The sequence below is a fragment of the Microtus ochrogaster genome (assembly GCF_000317375.1).
Source record: "Microtus ochrogaster isolate Prairie Vole_2 chromosome 14 unlocalized genomic scaffold, MicOch1.0 chr14_random_3, whole genome shotgun sequence".
NCBI lineage: Eukaryota > Metazoa > Chordata > Mammalia > Rodentia > Cricetidae > Microtus > Microtus ochrogaster.
In genome coordinates, this window is record NW_004949098.1 from 1,783,115 (window position 1) to 1,797,771 (window position 14,657).

The 14,657-nt window shown below is 41.1% G+C and overlaps 1 protein-coding gene across 1 annotated transcript in view; it reads right to left on the bottom strand.

The window, feature by feature from the left end:
• Gcfc2 (GC-rich sequence DNA-binding factor 2) overlaps positions 1-14,657 on the bottom strand; it is a 34,702-nt gene that overhangs the window by 11,491 nt on the left and 8,554 nt on the right. Inside the window, exons 5-11 of the mRNA XM_026788001.1 lie at positions 13,328-13,443; positions 9,710-9,896; positions 7,473-7,620; positions 6,037-6,118; positions 5,499-5,611; positions 3,435-3,634; positions 1,685-1,835 (exon numbers count right to left, since the gene is read on the bottom strand). Coding sequence (XP_026643802.1) covers positions 1,685-1,835; positions 3,435-3,634; positions 5,499-5,611; positions 6,037-6,118; positions 7,473-7,620; positions 9,710-9,896; positions 13,328-13,443 — 997 coding nt within the window. The remainder of the gene's footprint in view (positions 1-1,684; positions 1,836-3,434; positions 3,635-5,498; positions 5,612-6,036; positions 6,119-7,472; positions 7,621-9,709; positions 9,897-13,327; positions 13,444-14,657) is intronic.

The window sequence follows — 14,657 nt, forward strand, 5'->3', positions numbered from 1 at the left end:
AGAGAGAGAGAGAGAGAGAGAGAGAGAGAGAGAGAGAAAGAGAAAGAGAAAGAGAAAGAGAGAGAAGCTTCATGCTGATGGTTGCTATTCTGGCTATCCAGCTTGCTATTAGGATCGTCTGTCTCCCTGTTATAAGCACTTGGGATTACATGCCAGCCACCATGCCTTCCTACCAGGTTTTCATGTGGGTTCTGGGGATCTGAACTCTGGTCCTCATGACTGAGTACAAGAGTTTTAAACACTACATTATCTCCCCAATTTCAATAATCCCTAATACCCCCTTCAGTGCTATCCACCACTGTCTCTCCTTTTAAAACAAAATTCCTCAAAGTCCCGTCTAGATGTCTACTTTGTATTTGTCTTTCTGGAATCCTCTCAATCAGGCCTCGGAACTCTCCACAGAGGGGTGAGTGCATCTCTCAAGTTAAACAGGACACCTGTATAGCCAGCTCCAAAGATTGACTCTAATTCTTCTGTGGCTACTGTCAGCAAACAAAACTGGGCCCCATCTTTCTTCCTGGAAATACTCTGCGTGGATTTTGAGACACTATCCTCCTGGTCTTCTCTCTGGTCTTGGCAGGGTACTTGTCACTTCTATGAGGACTCAATTTGTTTCCTTCTTGCTCCTTCTTGCACTCACTTCCTTATTATTTCATGTCACTTCGTGAGATTAAGTGTCATCAAAACACAGCCACCTCCTGCCTGAACTCCTGACTGTTATTCTCAGCAACCTATCTGATACTCCACGCAGAGACAGGCACCCAAAGCAACACAGCCTACCAGAGTGCTGCTGATCACTTCTACTCTAAGCTGCCTCCTTCAGATTCCCAACTGAGTCAAAACCATGGAACCTTTCTTAATGTTCTCCTGCTCCCCTGCCCCACAGTGGAAGTGCTGTCTTCAGAACACACAGAATCAACCACTAGAAGGTCTGGGCTGTATTTATCTTATTACGGGATGGTGGGCTCAAACAGAAGTGTTCTGACAGAAACAGGAGGAAGGTCAGAGACAGAGAGATATGAGACAGCCACCGGAGAAACAAGATGTACTAGACAACAGGTAAAGCCACAAAGCCACGTGGCAAAATGTAGATTAATAAAAATGGGTTAATTTAAGCTCTAAGAGGTAGTAATAAGCCTGAGCTACAGTCCTAATGTTCTGAAATTAATATATGCTGTTGTGTGATTATTTGAGACCAGGCGGTTGGGAAAAAAGAAAAGCTCCGCCTCTGTTTATAGAGTTAGGATTAAAAACTTTGGATTTAAAAAGGTAAACCACTGTTCAGAATGAATAATAATCTTCAAAGTGTAACCAAGTTCAAAACTCATTCTCTGGAATACAATAAAAAGATTCTGGTCAAATACTGTTTTAGTAAAAGAAGCCTTTAAGGACAGAAGTAAAGGTATCACTAGCTGCTAATGGCAGGCACACAGGAAATGGAAAAGAAATGTAAGAAAAGGGAAAGAAATGTATGTAACACATATGACGGTGTGCTGCTCTTGACAAATAGTGACAAATGACTTCGTGTGCCACCACTACTAATGTGGGCAACGTTTGTACAAATAAGCATTTCCAAACCAGGCTAATTACATATGAAATCAATTGCTCTTTACTGCATACAGCATTTCCTTGTGTCTCCAAACTTCTAAAAGTATATTTATGATTATGACAGAATCAAGATTACCTGTAAGGTGAGGAACAACTGTTTTGTTGATGACAGCAGACAGAATTTTTTTATCCGACTCATCTTCCTTCTTTGCATCGTTCATACTGCCATCCATAAACTCTGTTATGGATGTGAACCAGGGCATCTGGTTTAGACCTATGGAGTCCAACTATAAGATGAGATTATAAAGTTATACATTCTTAAACTTATAAGTTAACTTTTTCCAAAATCCCTAGGATTTTTCTATGGCTCAAAGAGGATAATCGTGTTTTAACACTATGTATACACCACTAGACCACCACGGTAAGGCAGGATGGCATGGCAGAGCATAGAGGAAGATAACTAAAAACTGTGCTTTATGCATTCATCCATATAGCAAAAATGCAGCAAAGGCCACTGTGCCAGGACATTCAGAGACCAGCAATGGTAGTGCGCAGAGTGAAAAAACATGTACGAGCTAGGCATTTGGAATTGCCATGAGATTTACTGATAAAATTCATTCATCTGACTCAAACAAAATTTTCTTCAGTCTTTTCACTTCTTGTAAGAATAAATTTTAATATGCATGTGGTTTAGTTAATTAACCAGTTAGCAAAGAGCAGATGGCTGATACTTTTTGAGTAGATGAATGAAATATCCTGAACTCCCTATCCTTAGAAGTGACCTTGTTCTGTCCTGGGAGGGTGGTGTGGTCCTATGGAAGCCTGAAGACAGATGATTAAGACCGAGGAGGAGATACACTGCATTTACTCTCTGAGTCTTGCTGATTGCTGAGAGCTTTCCTTCTAGATCTTCATTTTCTAGGATGAGGATCCAGAACCTGGGGTGTCTTCACATGTGGAGGGTTAGGGCTTCTCTGTATTTACTAATTCTTACTTCGTAACAGAATTTAAACCCAGCACCTCCTTTGCCAGGCTCACCCTGAACGTGGGTTATATCAACAGTCTTCTATATTTTATTCTTCCAAGGTAGCTACTCCTAGTGGCTCCTAAAACACCACTGTCAAGGCCCTTGATACAAGTCTGATGACCTAAGCTGGATCAATGGAGCTCACATAACGGAGAGAATAGACACCCACACAGTCCTCTGAACCCTATAAGCATGCAACGGCTTGTATGCACCTTACCACATACGCAAATAAATGGAATAAACCATTTTTTTAGAACTCCACATTACCTTCCCTATGTATCACTTTTCGTATTGCTTTCATATCCTCAGCTCTGAATCCAGGCTTGAAGGCTAGTGTACTCACCCTGAACTGGGATCCCCTCACTCTCATGAGCTCCTGCTCACCCCTGCGGTCCTGCTTTCATGCCTTCTCCTCAATGTGTTCTGCTAACCAACTCTTTCCAGTTTGTCACTTCCAACATAATCCTTGGAAAAGGTTTTTAAGTCAAATTTACCAAACTTAATGCAACATCATTCTGGGGAAATTTTCACACATTTTAAGAGAATTAAAAATAGGTTTGAATTACTGGTGCTTGGTCCTACTATGCCTTAGAATCAATTTCCTTGTGTGTGTGTGTTGCATGCACACCAGCACGTATGCTATGGGGTGGCATGTGTGAGAGACAGAGAACAACTTGTGGCATTTAATTCTCTCCTTCAATCACATGGGTTCCAGAATCCGAACTCAGGTCATAAGCCTTGTAGCTACCTGCTAAGCCATCAGGCCAGGCTGAAGTTGTGATATTTTAAAGTTAGCCTGATGGGCAGGACACATTAGTAGCAGACACGACCAGCACAGGCACATGTTAAGCACTGATACCTTAAGAGGATTCCAATCAAGCAACTGAACTCGTATCAGGGGACTTAAAAGCTTTGGTAAGCAGAAACCAACGAAGGCTTCGTAGTAGGAATCAGGAAACTTTTCTCGCCACTGCTGAAATTTCAATAAAATATTCTGGACGTTACAAAAATCATCATGCACATCTTCAAAAACTTTCTTACAATCTTGTAAAATGTCACCTGCAAACAAAGTAAGTCTCTTTATGTTATGTATTTTAAGCCTACTTTCCTGCCAACAATTAATTATGAGTTTCAGTTTAATTTTATTTAAAAAGTCACTTGTAACAAAAGTGGTAATATCGGCACTAATAAAGCCTACTATGTATTGAGTCCATTTCTATAGGCCAAAATATTATAACTTATTGTCCCATATCATTACCATAGCCACCTTCCCGTTAAGGCAGATAAAACCCACTGATTTAAACAAAACAAGCAAATGATGTTGAACTGAAAAAAGCCCCTTTCCATTGAGTCTCGTGAACAGCAAAGCCCAGAACCTTTGGGCTGCACTATGACCTTCTCGGGTCACCCATCAGCAGAGCACAGGCAGGCCACAGGATGGAAGGAAAGCTTAACCAACTGTACTCAGGCACAGGTTAGAACCCAGAATTCACAAAGAACCAGAGTTTAAAAACCAAGGAAAGAAAACTGCCAATCAACAAATGAGCTAGTAACTGAACGTTTTCAAAAGAAACACAAATAGCCAATAGCAATTTTAAAGCTACTCAAATCAGGGAAGTACAGATTGTAACTACGAGTCAGAAAAGCCATCAGGAAACCCAACAGTAAATGCTGGAGATGTGGGGGAAGAGGAACCTTATCCTCGGACAGTGCAAGTGAAAAGTAACACAGCCATGAAGGCAATCAGTTTGGAGGTTCCTCAAAAAATTAAGCTATTTACTCCTGAGCGTACATACACCCAGAGAACCAAAGACCCTATCATAGACATATCTGCAACCCTTGTTTCTTGATGCTCTACAAGAAAGGAAATGGAACAACCAAGATGTCCACCATGAACTGATGTTGAGAACCTGGGACATATCTAACATGGAATACTATCTGGAGCTAAAGAAAAATGAAATCACAAAATTGCAAGAAAATGGATGGACTTAGAATGTCTAACATCAAGAGCGGTCACCTAATCTCATAAAGGAAAAGACTTCACATTCTCCCTCCTAGGTAGATGGTACCCTATACTGCACACATGTCTACACGGAATCAAATCAAGTGTAGGTACAGTGTAGCACTGTAGAAAGGAGAACAGGAAAGGCTAATGTTAGGGGACAAAACTACAGGTAAAGGGCATACAGTCATGAGACAATCTAAAGCTGCTTGCTTCCTAATTTCAGTTCTGACATAGTTTTTCCTGTGTGCACACACAGTGGGGAGGTAAATAAAGTGCAGCTGAAAGGGTGAGTAGCCCAAGTATTAGTGCCCTGCCCTCAACTCAAGATCCGACATCTCCCAACACTCCTATGAGAACCCTCCGAAGGCTGTGTAGACCAGCACTGTGTTGGACAGGCACACTGCGTCCTTCTTTGTCCAGCAGGAGCATTACACCTTTAATAAGCTTTTCCTACAAAACTGGAAAAGCAAAGTGTAACTGATAATGAAAGTACAGAACCCCAAGCAGGCTCCAGGCTCACTGTGGAGTTCACTGAGATTCATAGTTGGGAACTTGGCAAATGTCTGTTTTCAAGGGTTTAACTTAATGTAGCTTCATGATGCTTTTAATCTGAGTTCATGACAATAAAGTGATTTTTAAAAAAGTTGTTTTTCTAAATTTAGTTGTTTTAAATTATAAATGGTAACAGATGAGGAAAGAAATGCAGCCAAAATGCTTGTTTGTGACCAGGAGGCCACAGAGAGCTGGCAAGTGCCACAGCGCTCACATCACACTTCTCCGGAGGAGCAAGTCTGATGCAAAAAATGTCTTCATTTTTCTTAAATTTTCCTATCTTACTAGTATGGATCTAATGGCAGCTATAACAAGTCTTCCTCACTATTTTAACACTTCAAATAGATTAGAACCTTGGCAATTGACCTTGGCGTTTTTGGAAGTTGGTCATCTCTGCAGGAGACAGCTCATCGTCACTAGAAGTCCCTTCCTGATGGTCACAGTCGCCAGCGAGCACCCTTGCTTGTCTTCTCTGCATCCTGCATTGTGCAATAAACAGTTCTTGTAGAAAATACTGAGAAACAATGTTATTGTTCTCTAATGGACACATCACCATACTAACACCATTTTATCTAACTATGTCAGACACTTTCTGTTTCTTTAGCTTCTTTGGTTCTTGTGCAACTCAGATCATTCTCTGAACGGAAAGACTTCTTAAAGAGAGTGCAACTAGTTAGAAGTGGTTTCTAGTTCAAAGCAATCCACCTAACAAAGGCTACCTCACTAGTTCTGCCTGAGCCCCAGTTTGTCTCTAAAGTAGTGAGGCCAGCTGAACTCAGCTTTGGTTTTACATCATTCTTGAAACTCGGCATGTCAGGCGGGGTGATTATCTCACAAAGTTAATTCTACTGCAATAGTAAAAAGTGCTTGCTCAGTGTGCTAAGACTTCACTTTGTACAGATACCTTCGTGCTTCAATCTCTTCCAGAATTCGCTGATCCTTGTCATCTAGGGCCAAGCTTCCATTTGCCGATGTCTCAGCTTTGCCTGTTAATTCACAAAATTAGCTCTGTACTACAGTCTCAGAACAGTGTGAGGCTATAGGTAATATGAAGTATGTATGTGTATATATAAGAACACGAAATGTGCTCAAAATGTAATTGTATTATCAATGAATCTAAATGTCATTACTTATCAGTGTTAACACCCATCAAGCCTGTTGCCCTAAATGTATCTTGCGGTGTGTGCCACTTAGTACAGTAGGTTTTTTTTTTTTCTCATTCTTTTTTCTTTTCTAGCAATTACACCAATTTCCTCTGTAATCATATACTAGAAATATTTACACTGCCAACATCTTACTTATACTATGTATGGCTTGCTTCATTCACCAAGTTCCACTGTTTACGAATGACCAAATATGGGAGTTTGGCAGTCACTTTACTGTTCTTTGTCACCTACACTGGATCTCACTCCCCAGAGCACCTCAAGCTAAGACACAACTGTGGCTGCAGTGTGGTGTGAGGACACGGAATGGCCATCCCTTACCAACTCTGCTGACACCCACCAGTTTTCACAGGCTTCAACTACAGAGCTGGAAAGTCCTTTCCAACCACTCTGCTCATTTAATGGCATATAAATACATGGTGTCAAGAGAGCTGGGGAGACGGCTCAGCAGTTAAGAGCACTGACTGCTTTTTTTTTTCAGTTCCAAGCACCTACATGGCTCATAATTGTCTGTAGTGGCAGTCCCAGCGGACTGTACATCCTTTTAACCCCTGAACAGTCCTGCATGTGTGTGATGCACTTATATATACTCACACACACACATACGAAGAAAATAAACACTTAAACTCTGTCTCAAATGCTTAAGTGACTGGAAATTCTAATATTTAGTTTTTAACCTTAAACAAGGTATACTGAAACTCCTCTCTGAAATGTCATGTTTGGGAGAAGGATCGGTATGAAAACATAGAAAAAGCTTTTCTGGCTAGTTTTATGTCAACAGAGAGGAGGGAGCCTCGACTGAGAAAGCGTCTTGATAAGATCTGGCCGTAGGAAACCCTTTAGGGTATATTCTCAACTAGTGATTGATGTGGGAGGGTCACCGCTGGGTTGGTGGTCCTGGGTTCTGTAAGAAATCAGGCTGAGCAAGCAATGGAAGCAAGACAGGATTCCTATCCTGCTTGCATTCTTGCCCTACCTGCTTCTGGTGATGAACTGTGACATGGAACTGTGACGAAAATAAACCCTTTCCTCCCCGACTTGCTTTTGGTTGTGGTGTTTCATCATGGCAATACAAGCCTAATTTTTTTTTTTTAAAAAAGTAGAGAACTAAAAGTACTTTTACTCTCCAGATGGCAATCTAGTTTAGTGATAATAACAGAACACAGGGACTACTAACGTGATAACTGCTGCAGATAGGATGATTCCCATTTTAGCTCATCTTGCCTGCGTTTCAAAAGTGCTTCTGATCGTTTTAAAAGCAGCGAGCGCGTGGATGATTCTAGTTCCTCAATGCTGATAATCTGAAACACATATGTGACATTTCCCTGTTTATCAATAAAGAATTATAGAAAGAGTATTACGATCACATGTATACATTCAATTATTGAATAAATAACTCTAGTATTAGTGCAAGTATTACAGATTATGAACCAGATGACAGTGCCAGGAGAATGTGCATCTGACAGGTAAAGAAGGGGGGGGGGATGAGAGGACAGAGCGGGGGTGCAGGAGGGGTACAGGGTCTGCCTAGCAGGCGAAAGGCCCCCATTTGAGCCCCGGCACCAGAATAAACTTCATAAAATGGAAGAGAGTTTCTAGGGACAGCTAAGAGGGCTTTGCTACAGAAATCGGTAACCAGACGAAACTGGAATCCTACTTCCTAAGAGCAGTCACTTTACTCCAGTATCCTGCAGCTTCTTCCAGGGTGCCAGCTACAGCAACCCCATGTAGGTCAGTAGGATGTGAAAAGTGTAATCCAAAGACAAATGAAGAAAATAATTAGGACTAAAAAATACCACAGAAGGCAAGCATCACTGACAATTAACATGTAAAGGACAGATAATATTTCATGATAGACAGAATGATATAAAAAGTGACTTTTTTAAAAATCTTTTTTCTTTTCCTTCCTTTATTCTTCTTCTTTTTTTTTTGGTTCTTCCAGACAGGGTTTTTCTGTGGCTTTGAAGTCTGTCCTGGAACTCGCTCCTCACTCTGTAGACCAGGCTGGCCTTGAACTCACAGAGATCTGTGTACCTCTGCCCGCACCCCCCCAAGTGCTGGGATTAAAGGTGTGTGCCACCGCTGCCCGGCCCTATTTTATTTAGTTCTGTGGTATAAATAATTTACCTTGTAGAAAGGTAGTAGAGATTCCAATGTCAGGACTGAATATGCACAAAACACAAATGTATGAGGTGAAAGACTTAAAGACCTACAGTGTGAAATTTTAAAACCTACAAGTATCAAAATAAACCCTGTAAATTTTAGATTAATTGAACAACTATCTTAAAATTATTTAAAATTAAAAACTTTAAATTGGGCTGCAGAGACAGCTCAGTGGTTAAGAACACTGGCCGCTCTTCTAGGACCGCAGTTCAACGTCTAGCACTCATATGGCAGCTCACAAACACCTGAAATTCCAGTACCAGGGGATCTGACGCTCTTTTCTGGACTCTACACACTGAATGCATGAGCTGTACAGACATACATGCAGGCAAAAACAACCAAACAAATTAAATACAATATGTTTGGAACCATAAAGATTTGTTTAAATTCTAAAAACTAAGAGGAAAAAAAAAAATCTAAGAACCAAGATTTGAACAGAGCAAAGGACCTAGAGAATTTATAAGAAAAAGATCTCCACAGGGCATGGTGGCTCACACATGGGAACTCCCAGAACTGAGGAGGCTAAGGCAGGATGATCACCACAAGTGAACCAAGTTACCCTAAGCTTTAGACTGGGACCTTGTTCATAAGCAAAATTAATCCAGCTAAGAAAATGAGGGTCCACCCCCCCATCAAAATAGACATTTTACAAAATCCATTTTTTTTTTACCAATCTAGCAATTAATTTTTCCAGTAATATGTGATGAAATGTTATGATTGAGCCTTAATATGAGGAGATGTTCCTAGTCTTACTGCAACATGCCATGCCATGTTTGGTTGATATCACTGAGAGACCCGCCCTTTCCTGAAGGGAAATAAATGGAGGAGTGGATCTGGGAGAGAGAGGACGTGGAGGGAAGGACCGGGAGGAGAAAGGGGAAACTGCAGTCTCGATATACATGGGAAAAAAAGTATGCCAAAAGTTTTATGTAACTTTTTACAATAGCAACTAAAAAACCAAAAACCAAATGAAAACAAAAATCTCAAAACCCCAAAACCAACTAACAGCCCATGTCTAACATTAAAGGGAATGTGAACAGCTTGTTAAAGATCTGTGTGGTAGCATGGAACTGTCGTCCTAGGACTCAGTAAGAGCCTGTTGAAAACCCACCCCACCGTACCTCTTCTACGTGGGTTCTCAGTCCCTGTGTTTGTTTAATCCTTTACCCATGGAGCCATCTCCCAGCCTGACTTTTCTCTGTTAACTGACCAATAAGGGAGGGTTCTAACTTTAAGAATAGTTATATATACCTTTTCATTTAGACAATCAATTATATTTTCCACATAAATTTTCATGCCTTTGTAGAATTTGTAGTTTAGATTTTGATCAGGTGCATTCTCCAGGTTCTGAATTGCAGTCTTTGAACTCTTGATGTCTTGTTCATATTTTTCATATTCTCTCTGGTGCGAGCGATAAGTATCCTGTAGTAATGTTAATCTAAATAAAATAAAAGTTTCATTTTTCATACCTTTTCTTTTAACCAGTATGCTAATGAAGATGTTTTCAAACACAGCTAGGGAGAGTGATTCCCACAGAAACCTGGTTTAGGTGTGTGAAGCTAAGGAGAAGACAATTGCTGATCTCAAAGAAAAAGGCACAAAAGGATACCTACAAGGACTCAGAGACAGACGCTGACCATAGGACTAATTTCTCCATTTAATTATTTCTTGAAACTGGGTCTCTTTAACCCAAGCTGGCCTAAAATTCACGAGGTATCAAAAGGATGACCTTGAACTCCTTCCTCACCCTCCTCTTCCCCTCCCCTCCACACGAGTGAGGGGTAAAAACAATAACATGCAGCAAAAATCATGGATGAATTATTTTAAGTAGAACATTAAAGTGATAGACTTTCTAAGCATATATTATGTTAATAAAGATAGCCATACGTCAGGGTGTACATTGGCTCGGCTTTTTTTTAAATAAAAGAAATGGGGCAATATAAAAATACTATGTACTTCTATAAGATACATACATGAGGCAATTTCTAGAAGAAAATAAAACAAACTGGTGGCAAATTTCCTTAGGGAAGCCAGTTTTCTTCTCAGTGTGTATCATTTTGTACTGATTTATTAGAAAACACATTTTCCTTTTAAAATAAAAAACCTACTTGAAAAACAGACCATAATAAAGTTAAAGGTAGCATTTACTCAGAGTACCTGAGATATTAGTCACCCCAGTGACCCACTGCCTCTCATTCTATCACTCAAGACAATGCTCTCAGATGCAGTCCCTCAACAAACACCAGATGTTCTGCGCTTTATATGCAGGAGATGTAGGAGCTTTAATTCTGTTTTATTCTAAGAAAAGCTAATCAAAACTCCAGTGAATGATAATGAATGTACTTCAGAAATAATCTTGAATCTGTTTAGAAGTTGGTAAGCTTATTTTGTAGCAGGTCAGACAGTAAATATCTCAGCTTTTAGAGCTACATAATTGCTCTTGCACTACTCAGCTCTGTGCTGTATCACCGAAGTACCCACAGGCAGTACTACCAACACACAGTGGTCTGGAGGCTGCTAACCCCACAGAATAAAGATACTAAGTGCTGGTAAGTTTGAAGATTTCAAATATTTATTTCATAATATTACAAAGTGTCTTTTCTATAAAAATATCTTTAAACAAACAGCTACAGTTGACAGATTCTGCAATGTGATTAAGGAACTGAGTTACTTTAAAGCTTACTTACAGATATTAGGAAAGGAAAATCTGAACCTATTCTCAGGCAAGAAAAAAACCCATCTTGAGCTAGTCACTTAGGGGTAATGCAGAAGCCTGATGTCCTGAGTTCAATCTCCAAACCCCATGTAAAGATGGAAGGAGAGAATTGACCCCTCAAAGCTGTGCTCTGACTCCACACATGTGCTATGTATATGTGCACTATACACTTTGAGAAAAAAATGAGGATATTCTCTAAAGGCAGCAGAATCAAATGCCCTTATGCCACACTGTCACATAGGCTAATCAAACCCTGACCATCACATCTACTCTCTTATAAACAGGGACCAGCAGATGGATTCTGAGTATATTCTGTAATAAAGTACTCAGAACCAACAGCCTCTGGCAGGACATGCCATTATTTTAGCAAAGTTTAAGTCATAAGGTTAGCACTATCGGCTCAGGGTGTAAAAAAGAACTGTGCTTCTGGAAGGCACTGTTATTATCTTGAATCTGTTTAGACTCAACACTTAGTATCTTTATTCTGTGGGGTTAGCAGCCTCCAGACCACTGTGTGTTGGTAGTACTGCCTGTGGGTACTTCGGTGATACAGCACAGAGCTGAGTAGTGCAAGAGCAATTATGTAGCTCTAAAAGCTGAGATATTTACTGTCTGACCTGCTACAAAATAAGCTTACCAACTTCTAAACAGATTCAAGATAATAACAGTGACTAATATCTCAGGTACTCTGAGTAAACATGCCATTATTTTAGCAAAGTGTAAGTCATAAGGTTAGCACTATCAAGGCCCAGAGTGTAAAAAAGAACTGTGCTTCTGGAAGGCACTGTACTAAGTGTTGTTCTTTTTTTAAAAAATGCTGCAAGATCCCTGGTGGCAGTAGGCAGCAGAAATGCTGTAAGTCCCAAATGGTGGCAGCGGGCCCTGGGAGCAGCCAGTCCCAGGCAGAGACGGCTGCTGGTCTCAGAGCAGTGGTGGCGGGCCATGTGGCAGCAGGCAGGGGGCCCCAGGCAGAGAAGGCTGCTGGTCCCTGAGCAATGGCTGGTTCCAGGCAGGGAGACACATGGCGGGCGGGCAGAAGACAGAAACATGGATAGGCAAGACATGCAGGGTGAGGTTGAATGTTTATTCAGGGGGTTATGGAGGAGGAAGGGTGAAGGGGGGGGGACAGAGAGAGAGGGAGAGAGAGAGAGGAGAAAGAGACAGAGAAGGGGGGAAGCAGAGAAGTGGGGAGAGAGGCAGAAGTGAAGCTGCCTCTCCGAGAGGAAGATGGAAAAGAGAAAGCTGAAGATCAGCCTGCCTCAGCGGATGGGGAGGGGAGTGGGTGTGGCTTGTCTCTTAAAGGGACCAAAACCATACCATTCCCAGGTCTTCCTTATAATAAAAAGCAAGGAAGCAGAAAAGGAAGGGCCCAAGATGGCGGTGGGCAGGTCAGAGGTAATGGGAGTGGGTGTGGCTTGTCCCTTAAAGTGACAGGAAAGCACAACACTAAGAGTCATAAAAATAAGCTCTTGGTCATGGTAAATTTTAAGCTAATGTAGTTTAAGAAAAAGCACATGCACACACACAAAAAGCCAGATGCAGTCACATACACCTATAATCCCAGCATTAGGGAGGCCAAGGCAGGAGAGTCATTATTCAAAGGCAGCTAAGGCTGCACAGTTACATCTGAGGCTGGCCTGGGCTGCAGAATAAGACCCTGCCTCACAAAACGCAATAAAACTAAGAGACATGTTCACTACTATAGCAACACAAGGATGAGACTTAGAACAGAAGAACAAATAAATTAACTATAGGAACTGCATCAACTATTTACTATAGAAGATGAACGTGATGGTCCACCATGGAAGCACGTGGGGGTTCCTTCTGAGGGGGAAGTCAGAGGATAGGAGTTCAAGGCCAGCTGGGCTACAAACCAAGACCACACACACACACACACAACCCCAATGACATCCAGCAGTGTAGAAAAATGCCTTTAGTCATCATATTAAGTTTTTAAAAACTTGCAATTACTGGTTTTAATCATGTAGGGAATATTTGTCATTTAGACTAACAAGAAAATCTGCTATTTATATGGTAAAATGAGACCTTTTCCTATAACCTGTTCAATGTTAATGTTTAATAATTAAAATAGAGCGCTTTTTTACTACTAATCACTGAGGACGAATATAAATTACAAAATAAACATTACTCACCTATTATTTAATTGTTTCTTTATAATTTCCAAATTTACTGGTGGAAATGAAACGGAAGTATCAAACTTCTTCAGTGTCTGAGACCCACTGTTGTAGGAAAGGTCTATGTTCTGTCCCTAAGAGATATGAAGAGTTAATTTTTTAAAAAAAAATTCATTTACCATACAAAAGAGACTAAATAAGGTTCCCATGTCTTTATAATATCATGGTCACAATAAAATATTTTTTTAAAAAATCCTTCCTCAATTTTGGAATATATCAGTGCTTTTTTTTTTCCAGCCAGGCGCTGTGGTGCTAGCCTCATCCACACAGCAAGTCCCAGGGCAGCCAGCGCTACATAGGGAGACCTAGTCTCAAAGAAACAAAACCCCAAACCAAGAAACCCCAGCCTCCCACCCCAAGCCACCCCTGCCTTGGCAGTACTGAGGACTGAACTTAGGGCCTGATGTATGCTAGGCAAGTGCACTGCCACTGAGCTACAGTTGTTGTTCTTTTGAAAAACTACAACTCCCAGACTCCTCTTGGACCATGGTTACCTGTACGTGCACCTTCGCGCAGGTATGGGATATTCCCAGATACCCTTGCACTCCCCGTTTAAAAGGCAGAGCCACACGAGGCTCCCCTCTCGTCCTGCCTTTCCTCGTGTGTCCCACATCCTTTGCCCTTCTGTGTTTCCCTCCCCCATTAAAGTGGACCCACGTGGGAGCCGCCGTGTCGTGTCTGTGTTTGTTCCGCCGTGCGTGTCTGTCCTGTGCCCCGTGTTCAAGAAGAACACCCCTGCCTTTATTATTTTTTAAGAAGAACAACAGTTCTACCCTGTCTATTAAATTTATATGTACAAAACACATTTTAAAGTTTGGATTTTCACAAAAGTTAGTTCCTAAAATTTCAAAGCTAATTTTACAAATATTCTGATGCATTCTTGGGACGTCATGGACTTCTTGAAGAAACGGGAGTAAGTAAAGCCATGGCTGTTTGGAATTTGGAGCCTGCAGAGACTACATTCCTAAAGAAGTATCTTATGGCCCTTCCCATCAGTCTCTTGGCAACCACAGCTCACCACTACCACACTTGCCGCGTAAAGCAAATTCTCAAAGTCCACTATTTCAGACAAGGAACAAGGAAGGATGATCAAGAAAATCAGGATCTGCCAACTCTCACCAATGTTAGACACCAACATGAGTTATAAGAAGGCAGAAACAAGATGTCCTTATCTGCTTCTCAGTTTCTGGGATAAAACACTGACTAGAGCTCCAGTGTGGGTCTATGTCTCTAACGCCATCCATCACCAGATGAAGGTTCTATGATGATATGCAAGATATTCGTCAGT